At 51.0% G+C, this 23,061-nt stretch overlaps 1 protein-coding gene across 2 annotated transcripts; it reads right to left on the reverse strand.

The window, feature by feature from the left end:
- Positions 1–594: 594 nt before the first annotated feature.
- On the reverse strand, positions 595–5,084 carry SIX2 (SIX homeobox 2). Of its 2 annotated transcripts, none has more exons than XM_016141963.2 (2): positions 4,024–5,084; positions 595–1,877 (listed from the first exon to the last, which is right to left on the reverse strand). In XM_016141963.2, the coding sequence occupies exons 1-2, from the start codon at positions 4,581–4,583 to the stop codon at positions 1,547–1,549; spliced, it is 891 nt and encodes a 296-aa protein (XP_015997449.1). In that variant the 5' UTR covers positions 4,584–5,084; the 3' UTR covers positions 595–1,546. The 2 variants fall into 2 exon arrangements, with proteins under 2 accessions (XP_015997449.1, XP_036080399.1); XM_036224506.1 differs by having other exon boundaries at positions 4,018–5,084.
- Between the last annotated feature and the right edge of the window lie 17,977 nt (positions 5,085–23,061).

The following is a 23,061-nucleotide window of genomic DNA, read 5'->3' on the forward strand; positions in this document are numbered from 1 at the left end:
CCTTCATCTCCACTCTAAACTGACAGATTTCTGAACTTGGAGACCTCTGCTCCACCAACACGCAAACAAGACCAGGGCTTTGCTGCTGGGTCAGCGGCTGCCCCTTGAGGCCAGCGAAGCTGATCAATGAGTCGCGCCTGGTTCTAGAGGCTGCGACAACCACACAGGAGTCCACCCCTTGAGGAAACCTCCACGGCCCCATTTTCTCTCCAGTCTTGGTATCTCCCAACACAGGTACTCATGCTCCCCATACGGCCCCTCCCATTTCCTACCCAAGATCTCTGAGGTGAAGAAAGAGGTTGTGAGGGTCCTGCTGGTTTAGTGGGGGAAGAAGAGTCCCCAGAAGGAGCAGGCTGCCCCCTCCCTGCTTCTGCAGGGAACTTCCAGAACAAGAAAAGGGATAGTGGGCTTTGGAGGAGGTTTCCTAGTTTTCAGACCCTTCCCTTTGCGACTGACACACTCTGTGTATGTGAGAAGGCGTCTGCGGCTTTCAGGGGACTCGTGGGGCATCACTGCCCAGGACGGCCCACCAGGGTGTCGAGTCCCTGTAGGGAAATCAGACACTGCTGCACTCATGGCTCACTGGCCTTGTGGTATATATCCATATATATATTTATGATTTCTAATTTTATTATAAAATAAAAGCAGAAATATTTCCCAAAGAACATTCACAGGAAGGCATAAAAGGGAGCGAGCCGGCAAGTCCGAGGCTCCGGAGGCAGGCTCTGCTGGGAGCACTGTGGTCACAGTCCCCTGGAGGAAGAGCAGAGCACAGGCAGGGCCTCGCCGAGAAAGACAGGGCCAGAGGCAAGGGGGCTTCGTATGGCCACCTTTTCTCTTAAGTTACTCGGAGCAAAGGTGACACCAACAACCCCTATGATCCCTGGGGAGGGCCCCTGGAGAAGGCCTGGGTGCAAACGCCTTGTCTTTTTTTTTTTTTTTTTTTTGCTTTTCCCTTCCCACTCCCCACCCCAGGAAGTGAGGGATAGGAGGGGGGCAAATAGAAGGCCAGGCAGGAGGAAAAGACTGAGGGGTACAGACCCAGGGGCTAGGAGTGCAGGAGGCTAGCAGAGAGGAGAGACAGAAAGAGCAACAGAGAAACAGAAACCTAGCCAGAGAGGACAAGCCAGAAATATACAGGGAAACAGACAGTGAAGGGGGGAAGCAAGACGAGGAGAAAGGAGAAGAAAGAAGAGAAGGAAAAGAAAAGAAGAGGAAGAAAGAGAAAAAAAGGCGAGGGAAGAGAAGAGAGAAACAAAACGTGGCCAAGAGAAGGTAGGGAGAGAGAGTATGAGAATGGTGTATAATTTATTCTCTTCCCTGGTCCCAGACCTCCAAAGGATCTCAAAAACAACTTGTTGAAAATAAATCCCAAAGACTGAACCAGACAGCCATCTGCCCTGCGGGGGGCCGGTGGTTCCGTACGCTCAGCTTGTGGGTCTTTCAGTACCTGGTGGGGCCACCGGCGCCTGGCGCCCTCCCGACACGTTCTCTAAGGTCCCCAGCGCCAAGCCCGGAAGGCCAGCACTTCCAGGCAAGTGGGGCTCTAGGAGCCCAGGTCCACGAGGTTGGCCGACATGGGGTTGAGGATAGAGTCCTGCAGGCCGTGGTGGTGCTGCAGCGGGTCCGCGCTTCCTGCGCCCGGCACGGGCACGGGCACGGCGCTGGGGCCGGGCGGGTGGCCCAGGCTGTGCAGGGACGGCAGCCCAGGCGGCGGCGGCGGGCTAAGCAGCAGCGCGGGGCTGGACGAAGAGTGGTCTGGCGTCCCCGACGGCGTCTTCTCGTCCTCTGAGCTGCCTAGCACCGACTTGCCGCTGCCATTCAGAGATGCTGCCAGCGGGTTGTGGCTGTTCGAGTTGGAGTTCTCGCTGTTCTCCCTGCAAGTGCAGGAGCAAAGCAGCCGGGTCAGCGTGGGGCGCGGAGGCCGCTCGGCCCCGCGACGCTTGGAGCGGGAGCCCGCCGCCGGCCTCGCAGCCCGAGCCACCGCGCGCTGACTGCCGGTGTTCGGTTCTACCATTTCTTCGGCCTGGACTGGGGCTCTCGTTCTTTCTGCCAGTTATGTCAATCTCTCAACACCGCTTTCTCGCTCTTATTCTTCTTCTCCCTGCATCATCTGTATCTCCCCACCTCTCATGCTCTCAATCGCATGAAAACCTTTCTTGCTCTCTGTACGTTGTCCCCCTGTCCCCTCACTGAGTTGATAACATTTCTTTACCAGAGCAAAAGGGCAGCGGAGCAGGGTCCTTGGAGTTGGATGGGTAGTGGGGACAGGGAGGAAGGGAAGATGCCTGGCTTTTCAGGTCACTCTTCAAGCCAACGTTTGCTGGGTAGTAGTGAGGGCAGGAGAGTGAGGGACGCTAGATCCTAGGCAGAAGGCCCCACCTGAAGTTGGGGATCGCAGAGGCCTTCAGCTCCTTTCACTTTTCTCTGCTTGAGGGAATTCCCTGACTAGGGGACAGGTTCCTGGAGCTAAGGGTCCCTTCCCTCTAGCTCCAAACTGGGAGGCCTAGTGAGGGCTCCCCTTGCTGGGCCTAGGACAAGGCCCTAAGGATGGAGGACTCCTTTTTCCTGGTGGCACAGTGGACACTTCTGCTGGGGGACTGGAAGCTGGGGCTAGGAGGGCAGGTCGTAGGAGATGAGAAAGGAAGAACAGCGGGAGCTGCTAATGCTGGCCTAGACTGTCCTGTCATGTCAGGAACCGAGGGACTCTGCGGCCCTCACCTGGGGCCTGGCCTGAGAACCTAGTTCTTCAGGAGTCCGGATGCACGCCAGTCTGGGGAGGGGGGCTCAGCAGGAAAAACCCCCTTCCTACCCTACCTTTGACTGACAGCCTTGCCCAGATTGGAGATTTGAAATCTTGGGTAGACTCTCTCTTCACTGGCGTCCTAAGACCTTCCCTCCCCCCCACCCCCGCCCATTTTCCTGGAAGGGAACCTGCCACTGGACTGGCACCCGAGATCTTACAACTGTGGATACCCCAATATCGTAGTCTCAGAGACCAGGGTCCACCCGGTCCACCCCCATCCAGAGATCTGGTTCCGCTGTTAGGTACTCCCACCAGACCCTGCTCATGCAAACTCCGGGCTACACAAACCCCATAACACCCACCCCAGGTATCTTGTTTTGTCATTGCACTCTGGCTGGACTCTGTTTCTTTCCTATTTCCCCCTCCTTTGGGGTTCTGAGGGGCAACAGAGCTGGAAGCCACAAGGGCCTAATGGTCAACAATTACACTAGCTCAGGAAGTTTTGGTTTCCCCGAAGACAAGCAACTTCCAGTCTTTCTGCTGTTCTCAGCTCATCCCAGATCTAAGCCTGAGGAGAGAGGAGCGAGGAGAGAGGGGCAGGCCAGGGAAGAGCCGCTGGGTCTAACAAGGCAGAAATAGGGACCTGGGTTTCTCTTCTCTCCCAGAGCTGACATTTCCTCCTCAAGCATTTTGCCTCCTAGTTCTTTCTATGCGGGATAAAAGACTCGCTATCAACTCTATATCCATACAAGGAATATTCTCGCCCTGGTCTCTCCATACTGGGTCATACCAGGGAAGTTTCAATCCCAGTCCTGACCCCTAATCTCACTTTGGTGGAGAGCTGAGTAAGGCCCACGTAAAGTGCGGGAAGTGTTGGTGCATTCGCACAGGCAGACTGAAATCCTCAACCCCAATAGCCCTGGCCCAAACCCCTCAGTCCTTGGGAGGACTATTAGGCCCTGCCTGCAGTGCTCCCCTTGCAGGGGGTTCAGGCTCACTGTTTTGCCTTTGCCCCGAAGCTCACTGCTTCTCCACTTTTGTCCACAAGCGACCAGGGAGTTAATTGACAACTTCACGATTTGCTTTGCCCGCTTTAGACAAATTCCTGCCTTCCTGGCTTTCAGCAAGACCCGAGCGCTGGGTCAGATCGGGGTGCACTTTGGCGATGGCTAGGACTAGGGGCTCAGTGTAGGCCTCTATTGGGGGTAAAGCCGACGCCCTGCACCCCCTCCCTCGAGCCCAGGGGAAGCTGGCGCCGGAGCTCTACTTACTCGTACCTTTCCTTGGCTTCGGCTGCCCGGTCGCGCTGCCGCCGGTTCTTGAACCAGTTGCTGACCTGGGTGGTGGTGAGGCCCGTGGCCTCCGCCAGCTCTCGCTTCTCACGGGGTGAGGGGTAGGGATTGTGCGCATACCACTCGCGCAGCACGCTGCGACTCTTTTCCTTGAAGCAGTAGCTGGTCTCCTCGCCATCCCAGATGGAGCGCGGCAGTGGGAACTTGCGGCGCACGCGGTACTTGCCCACAGCGCCCAGGGGCCGGCCGCGCAGCTTCTCCGCTTCGATGTAGTGCGCCTTGAGCCACAGTTGCTGCAGCTTGGCGTGGTTGTGCGGCGAGAACTGGTGGCTCTCCAGGATCTTGTAGAGCTCGCGGAAGTTGCCGCGGTGGAAAGCCACCACGGCCTTGGCCTTGAGCACACTTTCATTCTTGTGGAGGTGCTCGCAGGCGGGCAGAGACCACAAGAAGCGGCCCAGTCGCTCGATGTTGCCGCCCTGTTGCAGCACCTCGCACACGCAAGCCACTTGCTCCTGCGTGAAGCCGAAGGTGGGCAGCATGGACATGGTGCCGGCTGCGCCCCCGCTCGCCCGGCCGCGCACGTCCTCACCGTACTGCGCTGTCCGGCATGGGCGCCTCCCCGCCTGGCGGTCCGGGCCGAGCAGCGGGCGGGGCGAGCCTCCTGGCCCGGCGCTTGCTCCCGGCGAACTCGAGTCACTGCAGTAAGTGCCCGCGCCGGCCGCGGCTCCCGCGCCGCTCCGCGCCCCCGCCGCCTGCGCGCCTCGCTTGCTCCCTCTTCCAAGCCCGGGGGCTGCCCTCGGCGCCGCTCGGCATGCTCCACGTCCGCCCGCCCAACCGCCGCTCCCTCGCTCTCTTCTCGCTCGTTCTCCCTCCCGTTTAGCTCGCTCGCTGCTTTTTTTTTAATAATATTATTCTAAGCGGGCATGAGGCGCGGCGGCCCGCGCCCTGATTGGTCTAGTTATCTGACCCGGGGCCTGCCCGCGCCAGACAATAGTCGGAGTCAAATTATTCGCCATGGAGACGCTGTCAGTCACTAGTAACCCGAGCCCCGGCGGGCCGGGCGGCTCCCCCCGGCCGGCTCCGCTGACAGATCGCCCGGCTGTGCGCAAAGCGGAGGGCGGCCGGAGACAGGAGCCGGAGGCGCTCCTAGAGCCTGCGAGGCTGAGAGGGCCGGGCAGGGGCCCGCAGCGGCGCTGATTGACGGGGCGGACGCCCAAAGAGCAAAGGAGGAGACGACACGGGAGGGGGGCGGAGTGGAGATGCGGGTAGAAGAAAAGGGGGGGACTGAGGTGGGGAGGGAAGAGGGGAGAAGGAAAGGCGGAGGACGGTTTAAGGGGGTGTCGGCAAGAAGGCAAGAGGGGGCGGAGAGAGTCTCGAGGGGGAAGAAACTTTGGGCGGCTTTTCTCAAGGCCCCACCGGGCTCCTCCGCCCCACTCTGGGTCACCACGACCCTCCTGGGGCCACCGTTTGCGGCGCGGATTCTGCCCAGGAACTGGCCAGTCCGATGGGAGAGTTTGGACGTGCTCGGACGTCCCTCAAAGATTTGGCTTTTCTAGCTGACCGCGCCCCACCCCCATCCTAGGAACTCCGGACCGGAGCGGTCCTCGAGGGAAAGGGGGAGTGAGTAGGGGAGAGCAGTAGGGGAAGATTTGGCAGTGGCCTCAGGCGGACGCCTGAGAATCTACTTCTAGGAGGATCCCGCCTTGCCTCCCTCTCCTAACTCAGCCGGCTGCCCCGCGGCCGGTACCGCCCCAACTCGTCGCTCTCAGTCCTCGCCAGGCGGAGACTCAGACTTAACCCCACGGGTCCCACCGGTCCCGCGGCCGGAGAAGCTCCCAGCATTTCCATGTGGCCTCTACGGAAGTTGACTCTGGCGACTGCTCCCGCAGTCCGCCCACGGGCAGGCGAGGGCCAGGAGACTAGGATGGTCGTAGCGCTTCTCGCGTGGGTGGTCGGGGAGAATAGAGTGAAGGCAAGAACCCTCCTCCCCCGCCCGCCCCACCTCTCAGCTCGGGCTCGCTCCGGCTACTTCCAACATGGAATGAGAGGCTTAAAAAGGGGGTCCTGGTTTTTTTGCTTCTTTGTCAGGGCAGTATGGAAACACGTGTTGCTGGATCTCTGGGAGAGTTTGGGCAGGCAGAGGAGGTGGGAGAGAGCTGCGGATGGAAGGGAGGGGAGTGTTGCTAGTGTGTCTACGGTTTTCAAAAGCGAGGGGCTGAACTCCTTCCCGGACGGATCCTTTCCACTTCGTTTCCTCTGTTGGCTCTGAGCTGTTGCAGGCCTGAGCCGATTCATGCTCCCCTTGCCAGGACCCAAGCCAACACAAAACCCGGCTCTGCCCTTAGCTTAAGACTGTGGAACCTGTGTCTAGGTAACATTTCTTCATTCTTACTCCTTTAAGCTTTGGCGGAGATTTGTGCTAGGAGCTCTGGAATAGGAATCCAGAGTCCTAGGTTCAAGTTTTGCCTTCTCTTAGTGTTTATGAGCAACGCCTATTCCTCTAAGTGTGTGTGTGTGTGTGTGTGTGTGTGTGTGTGTGTGCGCGCGCGCGCGCACGCAAGAGTTTCCCTCTTGCTCTAAAATTCTTGAAGTGTTCTAGGGGGAGAGGTTGCATACATGAAAGGAAACCCTTGGGACTCTGCCTAAGACTTTTGCTTCTGGGGGCCTGCCCTGATGCGTTGAGACCACAGGGCTGTCAAAGTGTGTTCCAAGCCTATTGCAGGGACGGCTCCTTGCAGAAATCCTAGTGGCATCTTCGGAGTCTGTGTCTGTGGTCTGGTAGGAGCCCTGCTGCATCCAGGCCACTCTATCCAGAGTCCTGTGTTCTCTTGAACAGGGTTCACTCCAGAGTTGGGCTTTAAGGACTCTGAGAGACATGCGGAATTTACTTGCCCCTGGCTACACTGAGGTTCAGAGCCCACCTTATTAACCCTCCAAGAAGGCACAAACTACTCTTCTCAAGACCTCTACGTTACCCGTAGGTTTAATGACTGGCAGGTTGGTCCCAGACCCAGCCATGGACATTTTACATCCTGGCAAAATCAGGCTGGGGCTGTGTGGGAGCAACCTGGTCTGGTGCAGGTGAGTGGGACTGGGCGGTTACTTCCTGGTATTAGACGCTAGGCCAATTTGTGGTCTGCTCCACCTCATTCTCTCCCACAATTAGACAAGGTCTGCATGACCTTTCAGGTCCCCGCTGGTTCTGGGCTGGGGTAAATCTAAGAATACTAATTTCGAAAACGTCGGTAATCTTTGCAACCTTAGCCACAGCTTTCACTGTGAATATGCTTCCCTAGACCCTTGCAGTTTCAAGATTAGACTTCCACCAGGGCTAGGTCCTGACTATGTTCAGCTAAGGCAGATTTTCTGTAACTTTTCTGGAGCTTCAAACTCACTGTCCCTTCTAGCATTGCTGTTTTTGCAACTCCTGTACACTAAACCCAAGAGTCAACCCTGCCAGGTGAACAGACCTGGAACCTGCTATCTTGGATAATATAGTGTGTGCTATATCAAAAGTCATTATAGAGCAAGCACAGAAAACCTGTAACCCATTTCCCAATGTATGGGTGTGTGTCCAAATATCGCTAGTTTTCCCCTCCCCCCATATTTGTAGGAAACCAACCAGTTCTAGCAGGTCTGGGCTAGAACCTCTTGCCAGCAGTGGCAGCTGAGTGCCTCCTAACCTATAAAGGTTACAAGCTCAGCTAGGCTCTTTTTAAATCAAAGCCCCCTCCCTGTCTAACCCCCTCCCTGATAGTCTTTGCTACAGGACAGAGGACTTGGGAAAGGACTATGTGAGGATTTGATAGATGCCAGCCTGACCCTAAGGCAATCTCAGCCCCTGGTTCCACCTCCTGCTTGAGAGGCCCGCAGGAGCCAGGCGCCTTTGACTTACTCCACCCCAATTCAATGGAATCCCTACTCTTTCTTCCCCTAAGGCATACTCAAGAGGCCTGCATGTACTGTTTCATCAAGCACAGATAGGAGAAGCTCCATGGCTGGGAAGAAAAAACCTTTTTGTAGACCTGTGGCAATCTGGGCTTCATTGAAATGCCTCCTTCCACCTCCAAGGTGTGTTGGAGGGCCCCTGGGATCAGACTTTCTGGAAGGTAGCAGTAGAGATGGATGGGTGTGCGCCAATGAGCTCTCAGAGCTGACAGACTGCCTTTGCTTCTGACTCTTGGTCAGGGACAGTCTGGGGCCTTTGTGTCTGGAACTGGAACTGGAGCAAGGCTGGGGGGCCCTCACAGGTGGCACCCATAGCCCTGGCCAGGACCAGCACATAGCCCACTCGAGGGACTTTTGGAGAAAGGGGGAAAGCAGCAGCCTCCCAAGGACTTCCCTGACTTTGGGTTGGGGCCATTTCGGAAAGAAGGGGGTGATCTAAGGAGAAAGAGTTCCTGGCCCGCTATTTCCAACGCCACCAGAGAAGGGGGAGGGGGCTCAGTGCCAAACCAGAAAACCAGAAGCCTTTAAAAAAAAATTTTTTTTTCAAACCTAGAAGTGTTGCAGAAATCCCTTAGGCGGACTCCGGCCCTGGCACTGCCGGTCTCAGGCCTTCCCCGCATCGCCGCACTCAGGGCTCGGATAGGGAGGTGGGGCGTCGGTCCTTAGGGAGTCCCGGGCAGACCGGCCTCCGTCTCGGAGCTTGGGCCTTGGCGGCGCTTTTCGTTGAATGCGGGCAAGTAGAGCAGGGCAGGTGCCCGCTGAGGCTGCTGGTGCCTCCCCACTGCCCCCACCCCCGCGCCCCGCCTGTTTCCCCGCACCCGCAGGTTCGGTTGCTGCCGCACGAATGCAACCGAGTATTTGCGAGCTCCAGTCCCCCCGCGGTTTTCTGTGTTTTAGGCAGGTTATGGAGCGGGAATTCCGCTCACACGAATTCTCTGTTTCAGACAGTGGTCCAGCGACGCCCCGAGCTGGGACGAGGTTGCAGCACACTGGGATCCGGTGGTCGCCCTCCTGAAACGGTGCGAAACGGGGCGTCGCCGGCGCCGCACGTGGCTGGCATCGTCACCGGCTCCCAAGGGCCAGAGCAGCAGGTTCCCCCTGGGGCCACCGCTGCCCTTCCGCCCTTCTGGCCTTTTGCTTCGGATCCACGCGGCGGCCTAGAGGGCCCTCACGGGAAAACGGTTTGGAGGCCGCGGGCGCACGGAGGATCTTGTTCAAACGAAAAGAGCGAGAACTAGGGCCCTGGGCCCCTTCGGAATCAGGCGCATCGGCCTGAGGCGGTGCAAGGACCGAGTGGGACTTGAGGCGGGTACCCAGGCCCGGAACGCTGCACGCCTTTCCGCGACGCCCGGCCCGGCTCGCAGTCTTCCGTCCCCGCCGCGGTCAGGGCTCAGTCCTCGAGTCCCTTCCTACGCGCGCTGCGCTCCCTCCCCGACGGGCAGGGGACGCCGGGCGCCTTCGCCTGGGGTGGAATGGAGGGCGCAGGCGGGGCGGGCCAGTATCCGGGTGAGGGGCCAGGTTCCCGGCTTTGGGTTTGAGAAGCCCAGTTCTGTCAGTGTGGGATCATGGCAGCACACGCATCCAACTCTGCTGTCACTTCCATAAAGCCCGCCTCTGGGTTTTGTTCCGCGGGGCGGGAGAGGGCTTGTGCGTCCTTGACCTGCCCGTGGCCGGGTCTGCCCGCGAGAGCCCCCACGCGGCAGGTCCCAGAGTCCCGGTGGGTGGGTGGGTCTGTTCAGTTTTCTCCGGGCTTCCAGCCGAGGAGGAAGAGGGTGACCTGTCAGTCCTCTGGTTCTTCCCTTATACTCCCACCACTCCCTGCAGTAACCCACCATATGCTCTGGCCCAGGGGGCACCAGAACTGGGGGGCGTCCATGAAGCGGGTTCCCTCGAAAACAGACACAAGACGGGAGGCACATCAGGTTTCCAGGGTCTGATCACACCATCCTTAGAGGGCGCTGGCTTTTCACTCTCACATGTTTCCTCTGGAGAGTCTGGATCTGCTTTGCATACATTGGATGCCCAGGAAATGTTTGAATGGACGCCTGAGTGACCAGTGGGATTTGACTGACAGCAACACCTGGGAAGTACAAGTCCTGTAGGAGAATGGCCCTCTTCCTCCTCATGCCTCCTAGTCTACCCTCCTAACCCTCTTCTTACCCTTCTCTTCTTTCCAGGGAAAGTCTCAGCAAGTCGTGATGGCTTCCTTCAACCAGAAGTACTGGGTGCTGGAGTCTCCATAGGGCTACCTAGAAGCTACAGACTGAATGCGCTGCTCTTGGAAATTCCAATGCCTACAGCATTATCAGGTTTCCTTAGATTGTAGGAAAGAAAGTTTTCTAAGTAAAGTTATTCTATTTTTTCTGGGCTGCTGTTTTTCGTTGCATTTCCTTAGTTAACTTTGCAAAAACCCTCTGCAGGCAACGTGTAGATCAAGTTTCCTTGTAACAAGTGACTTTTTTTTTTTTTCTTCTTTCCATTACCTGTGAGAAATTCTATCTGGGAGTAGGGATTCCTGGCTTGGCACTTCTCTCTCTTGCAGTATCTATTTTTATTACCATTAATTACAATGCATCAGTCCTACTCATCAGTGATACCTCCTCCCCCTGGCTGGTGACTGCTAAGAGCTCTCTGGATTTGGGTAGTGCTAGGGCCAAAGGGCACTCCCACCCCTCCACTGAAGGCGGCCACACAGGGGTTTCCACCAAGTTCTGCTTTTTATAAAGGGAACCTGGAAAGAGCCAGGACTGTTCTTAACTTGGAAATCCAATGCTTAATTTTGTTGTCTCTGTAAATTAAGGCTAAAATCCAGGGGCTGTTTTTTATAGAAGAATGTGTGATAATTAATTTATGCACAGTGCTGTGAGAACGTTTTAATCAGATAGAAACAAGATACAGTGCTGCCGGGGAGGGCATATAGTTCAGGAAAACCTGAGCGTGAGGCTGCTGCAGGGGGACCAGGTCAATGTCAGCCTCAAATAGATATCCTCTGGTAATAGGTAGGGTGGGTAGAGCAGAGGACATATTCTTTGGCGTCATACAGGCCTGGGTCCTTGGTCCAGACCCACCACTTTAGTAACTCACTCGATCTTGGAGTCTTATTTTGCTCATTTGTACGCTGAGGATAATAATCCTGTGCTTGGTGTGAGATAAGTATTCAACAATTTCTTGTTGAATTTAATACAGTTGCACTGAGGATTAAAGATAGTTTATGAAATAATAAACGATCTGGTTCACATTAAGTGCCCAATAATTGAGGCTTTCATTGTCCTCAGAATGTTCCGATGGGATAGTATGTTTACATAATTGCGTACAATTAGTGTTATTTCAGAAAGCACCTGACTTAAGTGTCAAAAGTCAGATTCAGTTTTCAGGTGACACATATAATTACGCTTCTATTGTATGTCCAGGCTGGACACTGTGGGAAATGCTCAGATATGGACTGGAGGTTCTGGGACAGTTGGAAAGGTAAGAACCCGTACATAGGAGACTACTTTAGTTTCCACAGATTACCATCCAAAGCAGCCTTGGAGAGAGAGAGTGTGGGCATTGGAGTCAGGCTATCTGAGTTAAATCCTGCCTCTGCCACTTAGTAACAGTGTGACCAAGGCGATTGTGACCAAGGGCGAGGCACTTAATCTTATGGAGTCAGTTTTCCAGTCTAAGGAGAATAAAAACCTGATGTAACAAACACCTTGTTCCCAGGGTTTGGGGAAGAGGAAATGAGCTAATATATGCAAAAAAGCGAATGTTTATCTCTCTATTTGGAGATGAATGGGAGAACTTCAGCTGCCATAATGTTTTGCCTTATCTTATTGTTTTAAATAATATATTTTGTAGCCTCAGTAGGACTTTAATTTAGGGTCCTGTTCAAAGGGTACATGGAAGAACACACACACACACATGCACGCACACAGAATCAAATTGAAATGTACATGCACACACATATAAGTAATGTGTATATGTAAGCAGATACTGTCCCCACACATACACATGTGGATACATACAAACACATATATTCATAGGAAATTATGGATTCACCCATTTGCACTTATACGAAGAAATAATTCTTGAAGTCATGGGGACCATTTTACCCTCAGTGTACCATATACCTCTGGGTCACTCACAAACCAGTCTTCTTTGAGAGTATAGTCATAATTTGGGGTTTTTTGGAAAAGGAGGGGTACGGAGAAGTTGAAACAAGAAAATGTAAATACATTCAGTTACTGAGTTTTTCCTCTTCTGAATGGCAAGCATTCTTAATTGGAAAAATTTGTATGTTCGATGTGTTATAAACTTTGTGGCTACTTGGCATGTGGCTGGGGATGAGACCATTCTTAAGGAATCTGTAGTTTCTAGTTTTTTTTTTTTTCTTTTTTTTTTTGGTCACATTTAATCTGAGAAGTTTCTGGAAGATCAACTGTCATTCACGTCAATACCGATAATGTCCACCAGCAATTCCATTCAATTCAATGTCATTCCATTCTGGTCAATGAAATGAGTGTACATATTTTCCTACAGAATCAGTCTAAATTGTATTTAAAATGCTTCTCCTCTGCGTCCAAGTCTGTGCCAGGTGCTGTGAAAGGGAGAAGAGAAGAAGACACTGTTATACCCTCTGGAAGTTTATAGACTAGCTGCGCAACACAAGCAACCTGTGTGAAGCAGAAGAAAACAAGATGAGATATCATTGCTTATCACCATGACTGGGGCACAGAGGTTGAGAGGAAGGAAATATATACCTGGGTGGGTAAGGAAGCCTTGGAAAGGGTGTTCTTTATCTGGGCTTTGAACAGGGAGATTTAGGGTAAAGGGAGAGGCCTGAGTGGGACAAACTGAAGTCTGGATGAGTGCTGGGCTGAGTGCTGCCCTCCTGACCTGCGTTAGCTACACCTGAAAAAGCCACTTAGCATTTGTGTTCATTGCCTGTTTCCTTCCAGCTCTCCAAAGTGAGAGAGTGAGATTTCCAGGGAAAGTCAAAATACGTAGAAAAATACAGAATCCACCAGTGCACATTCTTACTGGCCCTGTCAGGTGACAGCCCTGGATGGCAAATGCAGTCTCGTTGCAGAGAAAGGGTTGGTGCTCACTGTGTAGTCTGAGTACCGTGCTGGATGGGATGAAGCCGATCTGAAGAGCAGTGGTTCTAACTTTGGGAGTCAGAGGCTCTACTGGAAATGTGGGGAAGTCTTCTCTCCTAGAAAATGCTGATATGCATAGACACATAAAAGGTGGCATTCAATTGTTGAGACTCACAGATCCTGCCACCTCCCTGCTGCCCCCATCCCCGAGCCCTGAGCTCATCCCTGGATCTGTGGTGTGCACAGGTGCAGGCGGGAAGGATTGCTGGGGTACAGCCAAACACTGGAGGCCTCCTGTTTCCTGGGACTCTCTAGCTCTCCTTTGGGGTCAAGAACAGGGCTTTCATCTCCCTTCACAGCCTCTAGCCTTACAAACACAAGAGAGGATAGAAGAAACTTTGCACGCACCTTCCCTTGTCCCACAGCACCAGGGGTCTCGGTCTCTTTTCTCATCAAGGGCAGGTACCATTGTGACCCAGTAGTCAACGCAGTCAGTTTTCTCAGACACCAGATATTTTTCTGTTCCTCTAATTGCTCACAATTAACTGGATTGAATAATTTCTCCCTTGCAGCCCTTGGCCATCTTTGAACATGGAAATGGCCTAGCTCCCAGCCTGGTGTCTTGTCCCAGCAGAAGCTCAAAAAAAAAAAAAAAAAAAAAAAAAAAAAAAAAAAAAAAAAAAAGCCTATTGTTAGTTTATCAATAAAAGCTATTTTTTCTTTATTGAATGATTACAATGTGCAGACACCGAGCAAGGGGCTTTAGAAACAAGATTTCATTGACTTCCCTGACAGCTCTATTAGGTGGATACTGTTCTTAGGTTCATTTTACAGAAGATAAAGTGGGTACTGTGGTCCACTGAGGTTAAATTAGTGAAGTGGGAGAGTAGGGAGTCCAACCAAAGTCTACTTGCAGAATCTGGGCATACAACCACTATCCTATGTTGCTACTTCGAGCAATGTAGCCAGCCAGTTAACGGTGAATGCACTGACAGGGTAAAAGAAAGAATGGGGACCTGAAGACTTGCTCGAATGCCAGGCAGGCTGATGGACGCCCGCATGACTGAGCTGCTGCAAGGCCCGGACCCTGCTATTCCTCCAGGCAGTCCCTGGGGCCACTTGATCTGGGATGCAAGGACAAGCCAGTGCAACAACACCTCACTGATATTTTATTTCAGTAATTGCCCAAGCAGGAGGGGAACCATCTCATTGAAAGAATTGGGTCCTTCTGTAGTGGAGATTCATTTCCGACTGCCCCCTCCCACGTCTCCCTAGCTAGCTGGTGTCAGAGGGAGGATATTTTCATAAGGATGAACTGTTCTTGAATGTTTCCTGCCACTGCACAGGTCTCCCTCCAGCAGTCACAGGACCTGTTATCTAACACCTCCCTCTGCTTCCAAATACATTCAAATGAAAATAAAGCCCCTCTGTGAAGCTCCATGAGAGCTTTCATGAATGAGCTGGCCTGAGCTGGTCATAGGAGCAGGCATAGTGTACTCTCCTATGGGAGGGCTGAGAAGAATTCGATTCAATTCAGCACACATTTTCTCGAGTGTCCGGAAGTGTGCTTGGCACTAAGCTTGGGGTAGGAGGACGTCAGGCTTTTGCCTAAGATCCCATCATTAAGTAGTTAGTCGCTTTGTGAAAATACTTAGCATTCCTGTGGACAACATTCAAGGTGTCTGTGAACTTGGGTGGGAAAAAAATTGCATCTGTATTTTCACCAACCTCAAACTGAAATTTAGCAGCTCCTTCAAGAATATAAGCATCAGTCATAGCAGTATTGGGCAATACCTATGCCTTCCTCACCAGCAGAAACCAGATGTGGTCACATCACATGAGAGTTGATGCAGACATCCTGAAATACTTAACGTTCATCACTACTTTGAAATTATGGTACTTATTAGACCCACTGCTAGATCTTGCAATTTAACATGTTAATAAAGAAGCACAATGTTACTATATCACTTTAAAAATTTATTTATAACTTATTTCAACATAATTGTGCTTTTTTGCAACCATGAATATTTTATTTTATGCATTAGAAATTATTATTCTGAGGAGGAATTCACAGATGCCAAAGGCATAAAAATTAGTTAAGGACCCTTGTGAAATCGGTGTGTACTTAGGGGTTCTTTCTTCAGTACAGGGTTCTTCCTTCAGTACAGGGGTGCAGCTGTTTTGAAGAAAGATCGATTCTCCATCTTTCACTTGCTTAGGGAGGTGCCAGACATTAGGGAGAAAGAGGAGCAACCTGGGGGAGCCTTAGAGATTTTGATCTGTTTAGGTCTCAATTTTTCCATCTATAAAGTGGGGTAGCTAAAGCCAGTCAACAGGAGGTGCTCTTTCCCCGTTTCTGACGTGTTTGGAGCTGGCAGAGTAGTTTAGGCTTTAGGTGCTGGGATTTGACATGGCTAGGCGCTGAGCCTGGCTTGGTGGCTTCACAAAGTCAGCTGGACCCTCTGTACTTCTTGCATGCCAAGATGAAAACAGCTTTTTTGTTTGGGATCCAAGATGCTGAATCACTGACCAGCTCAGAAGAGTAGTTTTTGTTGTAAAACTGTCCGAGAGGCCCCTCCCCAATCCTTGCCCAGCATGCTAGGCGTCAACCCAGTTCTGATTCTGAGGGGGTGCCTCCAGGAAGCACTGCAGGGAGTGGAGGGGGTGGGGCTGTGCGAATTGGGTTTTAGGAGGAAAGCCCAGGTTTCAGAGTTTCCTAGGGTGAGCCCAAACCAGGCACTTGGCCTGGGGTCCCTTTCCATTTACTTCATCCAGAGTCTGTGCTAATAATCTTAAAGTCTCTGTGGATCATCTCCGGTGTCCAGCCACATGCTCCAGTCTGTGAGGACCCCGAAGGGGAAGACAGTTCCTGTCCTTGATGACCTGACAATTTAGTTGGGGGTAGGGGAGACCAGTTTGGCTCACCAGACACAGCACACCTTCCAGAAGAGCACCACAGCCAGGCCAGGTGGAGAGGCCAGGAGTAAACAGGGGGTGTCGAATGGAAGGAGAAGGACTAGACAAAGACACAGAGGGCCCAGAGGAGGGCGATCTAGAAAGCCAGGGTGAGGAGGGGGGAGGGTTGGCCTGAGCACAGGAGCAGGAGGGGTTTTGATTAGTGGCGTTTGGGGGGTACTGTAATGAAATTAACCAGGATTGAAGTGAAAGGCAAATGTTGGGGCAGCATGTGCTATGGGAGGTAGGGTATAGATTTCGGAGGACTGGATATCTGCTGAAGTGGTTTTGAGCAGAAAAGTTGATTCTGGCTGTGTTACAGGCTTGCAGGGAGGGGCAGGACTCCAGGTTTCTAAGTCCAGGTCCTAACTGTTCCTGAGTTATTGCTTTTCTACTTTTCTAAATGTAGCAACCATCCATCCATCCATCCATTCACTTACCATCTATCCACTCTGCCCTCCTCCCCACCCCCTTCCATAGAAACTGCTTCACTAAGTCAGAGACTGTCTTCTGCTGTATTCCTGGTTTCTAGCATAGTTCCTGGAACAGAGTTCCCTCAATAAATATTTTTAAACAAGTTCTCTCACTGAGATTCACCTAGCCATTAACACTTTGCACAGGATGCTTGTCCTGGAATATTGAGTCCATTTGTTCCTGCTCATCGCTGGAGCCACATCTGATTCTTTGGAAGGTCCACAATGTCCCATCGCTATCCCAACAGAGCCTCAGTCCCTTTCCCCTTTAGTTTAGCTAAGTGCCTTGAACTGCAAAAAAGACCTGAGTACCGGTCTGAGATCTATGAAGACAAGGTGTGTAGCCTTGGGCACTATGTTCTGTCTGTTTTCTTGGCAGAGAGATGATAAGCTTGCACTAGAACAGCTTTGAACTTCTTCAGACTCTGATGGCCTCTGATTCTATAACTTTAACTTGTCCCACTGTAGGACAAGTGAAACCATATTTGACGACTGCTTGAATCAAAGGGAAGTTTCCCCAGAGTCAGTGATTTAAGGTACGTTTCTCAGCAATGGAGTTCCCCTAGGTGAGCTGCTAACCGTTTATCGGCTCTAGGAAGCCATTCTCTTGTGATAGTCCCATTATGAATGCATTACCCACCTCATAATTGGGAGAATCCAGGAGTGCCCAGAAAGGGACTTAATTGCTCTGAGATTGCATTACTTTCCTGATTAAGTGACTTAATAAATGACCACATCAAGTAGCCTGAAGCGAGGCATTTCCTAAGAGGACCTAAATCACTTTTAATTTTCAGGGCTGTGTGTTTTTGTTTTGCAGCCTGGAGCTGCTGTGCCCACCCTGCCATCTGAGAAACATTTCTTCAAGGTGTCAAAAGGACGTGTCATGCATTAGGAATGAAGGCTAAATTAAAAGACCATAGAACACATAGTTATATAAATAGTGAGATATTCCAGGCTGTTTCCAGGGTAAACTATGCACTTGGCAGTCTTCTCTCGAGCAGCAACCACATGTCGTGTGGAACACTTGCCTGACGTTTACACCTTCACATGCACATACATGCATAAGTATACACACATGTCCGTATATGTACAAAAACACATGTATAAGCGCACACACACGTAGTCAGAAAGGAAATTATAAGGTCCCCTGAATAGGACATACCAGTTAGCCACATGGCTTTCGTTGCTACAGAAACGTGGGAAGGTTTGTGACTGGTAACTTGGCACCACCAGTTTTCATGCCTGTTCTGACAATGGCTGTGGGATTCTTGTCTCCTTGCCTCTTGAGAGAGAGACTTGAGTTCTGTGATGAACTCACGTAACATGCTATATTTCTTAACTCACAACTGAAAGGAAACTTTGATTTTATATAATGGCCTCATTTTAACAGAAGGAAACCAGTGCCCAGAGAGGTCTGGGGACTTGCCCAAAGATGTGTAGCCAGAGAAAGCCAGAACCAGTACAAGGATCCAGGTTTCTTGGTTCTTCATACCACACAGTCTACCCTCTGAGGTCTAGAGGGTATCATTTACACCAGCAAGCAAAGTGGCTGTCCTTGTCACTTTAGCTTCTCCTCTTGGAATCTAGGCTGATGGGCAGTTCCTCCCTCCACCCCCACCGGTGTCATCCCACACCAGCCCTAGCCACACAGCAAGGACACTGTGGCTGCTCGCTCTCTGCAAATGAACCCCCCTTCCCCATGAACCTCACCTCCCACAATTCACACTCTTGTGTAATCTCTCTGGCACTGAATCTTGGCTGGCCCTTTTAATCCACTGAGTGCAGTGGAAGTAACACTGTGTGACTTCTGAGGCTAGGTCATAGAAAACTTTGTAGCCTCTGTCTTAGACTCTGGAAATAAACGATCTGAAGAAATTTGCTACAGTGTGAGAAGTCCACTACTGCGAGGCCACCATATTGTGAAGGAGCCTAAGCTAGCCGCATAGTGGGAATATGTGGATACCATGCCCCAGCTGTTCCTTCCGTTTGGGTCTGGGCACCAGACACATACATGTGCTTTTGGACAACCAGACTGGTCAAAGCTTTCGCTGACTGCAGCTCCTGCTGCCATCTGAATGCTACCACAAGAGAGACCCGAAGGAAGCACTGCCTAGCTGAGCATTCTCAACCCACAGAAACCATGATAAATGAAAATAAATTGTTGTTTGAAGCCACTGCATTTTGGGGGTGGTTTGTTGTACAGCAACAGATAACATGAATGAACACAGACCATTCATTCATGGTTTCCTCCTGCTCTGTTCTGCTGCTAGCCAGGGCCCCCTTCACCAATCCCCATCCACCTCACCCTGAAGTGATCTCACCTTGGATAAGCCATAGGCAGATAATTGAGAGCAGACTCTAGGCTACCGATTTAACCCCAGGGAGAAAACAAGTGCTCCCTGCCAGCTGAGAAGTCCCAGCTGCTCCAGCATGTTGTGAAGCTATGGGTTCTGGAGAAGCTGTTGGCTTCACTTTTACCTTATGCCATTAAGAGAGAATTTCCAGTACTAGCCAGAGCTTTCAGATATTATGTCATGCCCATTTCTGCTCTTTATCTATCCTTGAGGTCTGATTTTGCTTTTCATTAAAAAGGTCACCTTTTCCTTCATTCAAACTCTAACTGAGGGGTGGGGTGGGGGCAGCACGTAGCCTGAGGCTAACCCTTCCAAGACAAACGAGGGTGAACAAGCTTCTGAGCCAAACAGCTCAGCTCCCAACTTAGGAATGAACCAGTCTTCCTAGGTCCTTTTTCGAGACTCAGTGACACGCTGTATCAATGTCTTCTTGGCCCTGTGGGGCTGAGGGACCATCTGGGATTAATGGACCGGAAGTCGATTTCCCGAAAGTCTAGGGGGTAAGAGGGCAAGTCTGTTTTCCAGAATACTAGACCCAAACTAAACAGGCTCTGGGCACTCACCACTGCCAGGTATTGGACTGGATGCTTTCTCATCGGGTATTTTACTGAAATACTCTGAGATCTGAGATTTACCTCAGGCTGACCTCAGGAATGTAGTGGTCACTCATTCTTCCTATGGGGGCCCGTCAGTATCTCTCTGCAAGACTTCCAAGCCCTGGCTCTCAGAGAAACTGAGGCTCAGAGAGGCCACTCTGTGGTAGACCTCTGAGCTCTGAGGCATACTCCCCTGGCTCCCATTCCTGTGTAAGCTGTAGGGCTGCAAGATTTAGCAAATTAAAAGACAAATTAAATCCAATTAAATTTGAAATAAACAAATCTTTTTAGTATAAGTATATCCCATACAATATTTGGGATATACCTATGTTAAAAAATGATTCATTCTTTACTCGGAATTCAAATTTAATTGAGTAGCCTGTATTTTATCTGGGAATCCTAACCTACAGGGCTCTGGTAATTCTTCCTTTGACTAAGGGAGTCTGCTACTGAGGAAAAAAATGTTTGCAGGTTACTGATTTAGGTCAGCCCCCTTATTGGATTGTTTTCCAGGAAAACCCAGAGAAAGGAAGTAACTTTCCCAGCTACCCCAGAGAGCCAGTGGTGAGTCAGGACTGGAAGCTTACCTGTGCCAGGTCTTTGCTCCAATGTTACTTTCTCAATGAGACTGTACCTGATCACCCATTTAAAATTGCACACCTCCCATCCCTGGGAACCTTCCTTGTTTTATTTTTCTCCATACTCTATGCTCTGTTAACTTCTTTCTCTTATTGCTTCTCTCTGCTTACTAGAATGTAAGTTCCACGAGGGCAAGGATCTTGTTTTGCTCACATCTGTATCCTCCATGCCTAAAAAAGCACTTGGCACTTTGTTGGCTTGCAGTAAATAGTTGCTGAATGGATGAACGAAAACACTCGGGACTCATGACTCATAGTCGAGAGCTCTTCTCCCCACAGCCCTCTGCAATCCCTGTCATCTCTTTCCTGCCCCATAGCCTCCCTGGAGCCAGGGAGTTTATACAACAGCTGCCTTTGAGGGACATGTGAGGATGTATGGTAGGGGCGGGCTCTGGGAGCTTTGCCCTTAAACCTCAGCCACTCCTACCATCCTGCTGGATGTTAGCAGCTGCTGGTTCAGGCCAGAGCGTGAGTGGATAAACTCCCAGGAGGGGAGCATGCTGTGACTAGCGCTCAGAAGGGGGGTCTCTGCAAGGACGGGAACTTAGCCGACCACACTTGCTTTTCCCCAATAGCTACCTTCTACTGGGAGTAAAGAGACCAAGGTGTCCTGAAAAGAAGTCTGGACTGGAGTGACCCAGTGTGGCGGAGCACTTCCAGTCCTCTCTGCTGGTCACCAGCCACACAACGGCAGTGGGTAGATGGGAGGTGCCCTTTCTGTCTTGTGCTCGTGAGTCCCTGCTGGCCTGGCAGCCTCACAAGTGGGAGGCTGGTTCTGGCCCCTCTGCCCCCTTGCCGTCTACCCCAGGACACTGCACTGGGCATTGAACTTTTGTGAGAGACCGTCTCACAGAGAGACATTAGCCATGTAGAATGGATGGATCAGGGAAAAAAGCCAGCCCCATACTGCAGACATATCAAAGCCCCTGTCCAACTGGGACAAATATCTTCTTTTCAGAAAAGGAATGTCAGACACCTCTGTTGTGCCTTTCACTTTGTAAAAATAATAAAATAAAAGATTCTGGAGGAGATAACAAAGGAAAACAAAATTATATATTACTGAGGAGCACAAGGGGTCTTGGAGGTCCTCTAATCGTCCCCCATTTACTGATGAGGAAACTAAGGCAGAAGAGGCTGGGATGGGCCAAGTTCATTTAGTGACTCAGAGGCGGGAGAGGGTGGTGTCTGTGTTAGGGTCAGGTTCTCTTCCCCCTATCTTGCCACCTACACACATTTGTAAGTTAATGTTGGGTGACTCTGAAAATGGGTCTTCGGGGGTCAGGTCTCTTGTTTGGGGGCATTTGACAGCCCCTGAGAGGTTCAGAGTCTGTGAAACAGGGACTCTTGAGGGTTTATGGTGAAGGTTTCTCCAGGTGGGGACTGGAGGCAAAGCCTTTTCACAATAGTGGCGGTAGACTGTGGGATTTACTTGCTCTTTTGCCATGACCGTAGGCAGATCTTGTTAAATGGATGAGATCCTTAACTTTCAGGAGCCTCCATCCCTTAATTTGGTGGTTTGAGGTCTTAGGTGAGCTCCCAGTATGTGTGAGGGAGTAGATAGCAGAATTGATACCTTACTCCATCAGAAGAGAGGAGAGGTGAGAGAGAGAGAGGAGAGGACCCAGGTAGCTTCACTCACAGAGGGGGCTGAAGGGCTGGGGAGCAGCAGGGCTTGCCCAAGTTTTCACAGCTAGCGTCCTCAGCTCCCTCTCTTAGCCTCCCATCTTGGACTCAATTAACACAACACCAGTATCTCCCTTTATTGAGTCCTGACTAATCCCAGGCATAGTGCTAAACACACACACACACACACACACACACACACACACACACACACACGAGAACACAAATACACATATATTTATGTACAATTCCAACAGCAATATGAGGGTGATACAACGTATTCCCATGTAATAAATGAGGAAACAGAGACTCAGAGACGTCAAGTCTTTTGCCCAGAGTCACCCAGCTAAGAAGCTGCAGAGGAAGAACGAAAAATGAAAAGCCCTTGCATCTAACTCTGCTTTTGTGGGAAGGGCTTCACCTCAGGGGCATGCAGGAAACTCCACAATTTTTTTTTTTTCTCTGCTGCTTAAGGATCCAGCTGTGCCTTTGTATGAGTTTTCAAAACTTCTAGCCTAACAGACTTAACATGAAAAGAGATGCCACCTCAGCTTTGCAAGCCAGGGGTCCTGATTTGTTTTGTTAATGACTCTATTTATCAGTGGTTTCATTAGTGCATTCTCTGAGTATCCAGATTACAAAGATTATAAAGAATTGTATTCTTAATTCAAACATGTCAGATTATAGGTGAGAGTCAGTTAATTATCTTTCCTTTCCAAATGGAAATTGACCTTAATTGTGAAATATTAATCCGCATATTTTATTCATTACATGAAACTCTCCATTTTTAACATGGAGAGCAAGGAAGGCAGGTCTGTGGCTGCATAATTGTTTTTAATGTAAGTGCATCAGTTAATTAATACTTGCAAAGACCCAAGGTTTTTCAGGAAACTTACAATTACAATCAATTTAAATGTATAGCTACATTAATATGGTGACAAGTTCAATAATAAGACTTAAGTGATTGCAGCAAGTGCTGAACAGATGTGTGAATAGGCATGCAGGCTTTGAGTGTCAGATCATGCTGAAAACTGGGGCAGTCAAACACCGCTCCCCCTCCCCTGCCTGGGCCCCAGCCCCCAGCCCTTTGCTTCCAGCCCAGTCTTCAGCCCCAGACCCTTTTGCATGATTATATAGCTGGCCCCCTGAAATAGGCCACACAGAGCTCTGCTCTTTATAGTTTGATCCATATACAATGCCAGGACATCTGGCACTGATGTCTTCATTTTACTTATTTCCTAGCAATCAAAGAGTTATTTCTCAGCACAGAGAAAGTGGGCACCTCTCAAATCGGTTAGTGTCCAGAATGGTCAGTGGGGTCCAAGGAACCCCTGGAACAGAGAAGACGTGGACCT

The sequence above is a fragment of the Rousettus aegyptiacus genome, unplaced genomic scaffold (assembly GCF_014176215.1).
Source record: "Rousettus aegyptiacus isolate mRouAeg1 unplaced genomic scaffold, mRouAeg1.p scaffold_m13_p_7, whole genome shotgun sequence".
Taxonomy (NCBI): Eukaryota; Metazoa; Chordata; class Mammalia; order Chiroptera; family Pteropodidae; genus Rousettus; species Rousettus aegyptiacus.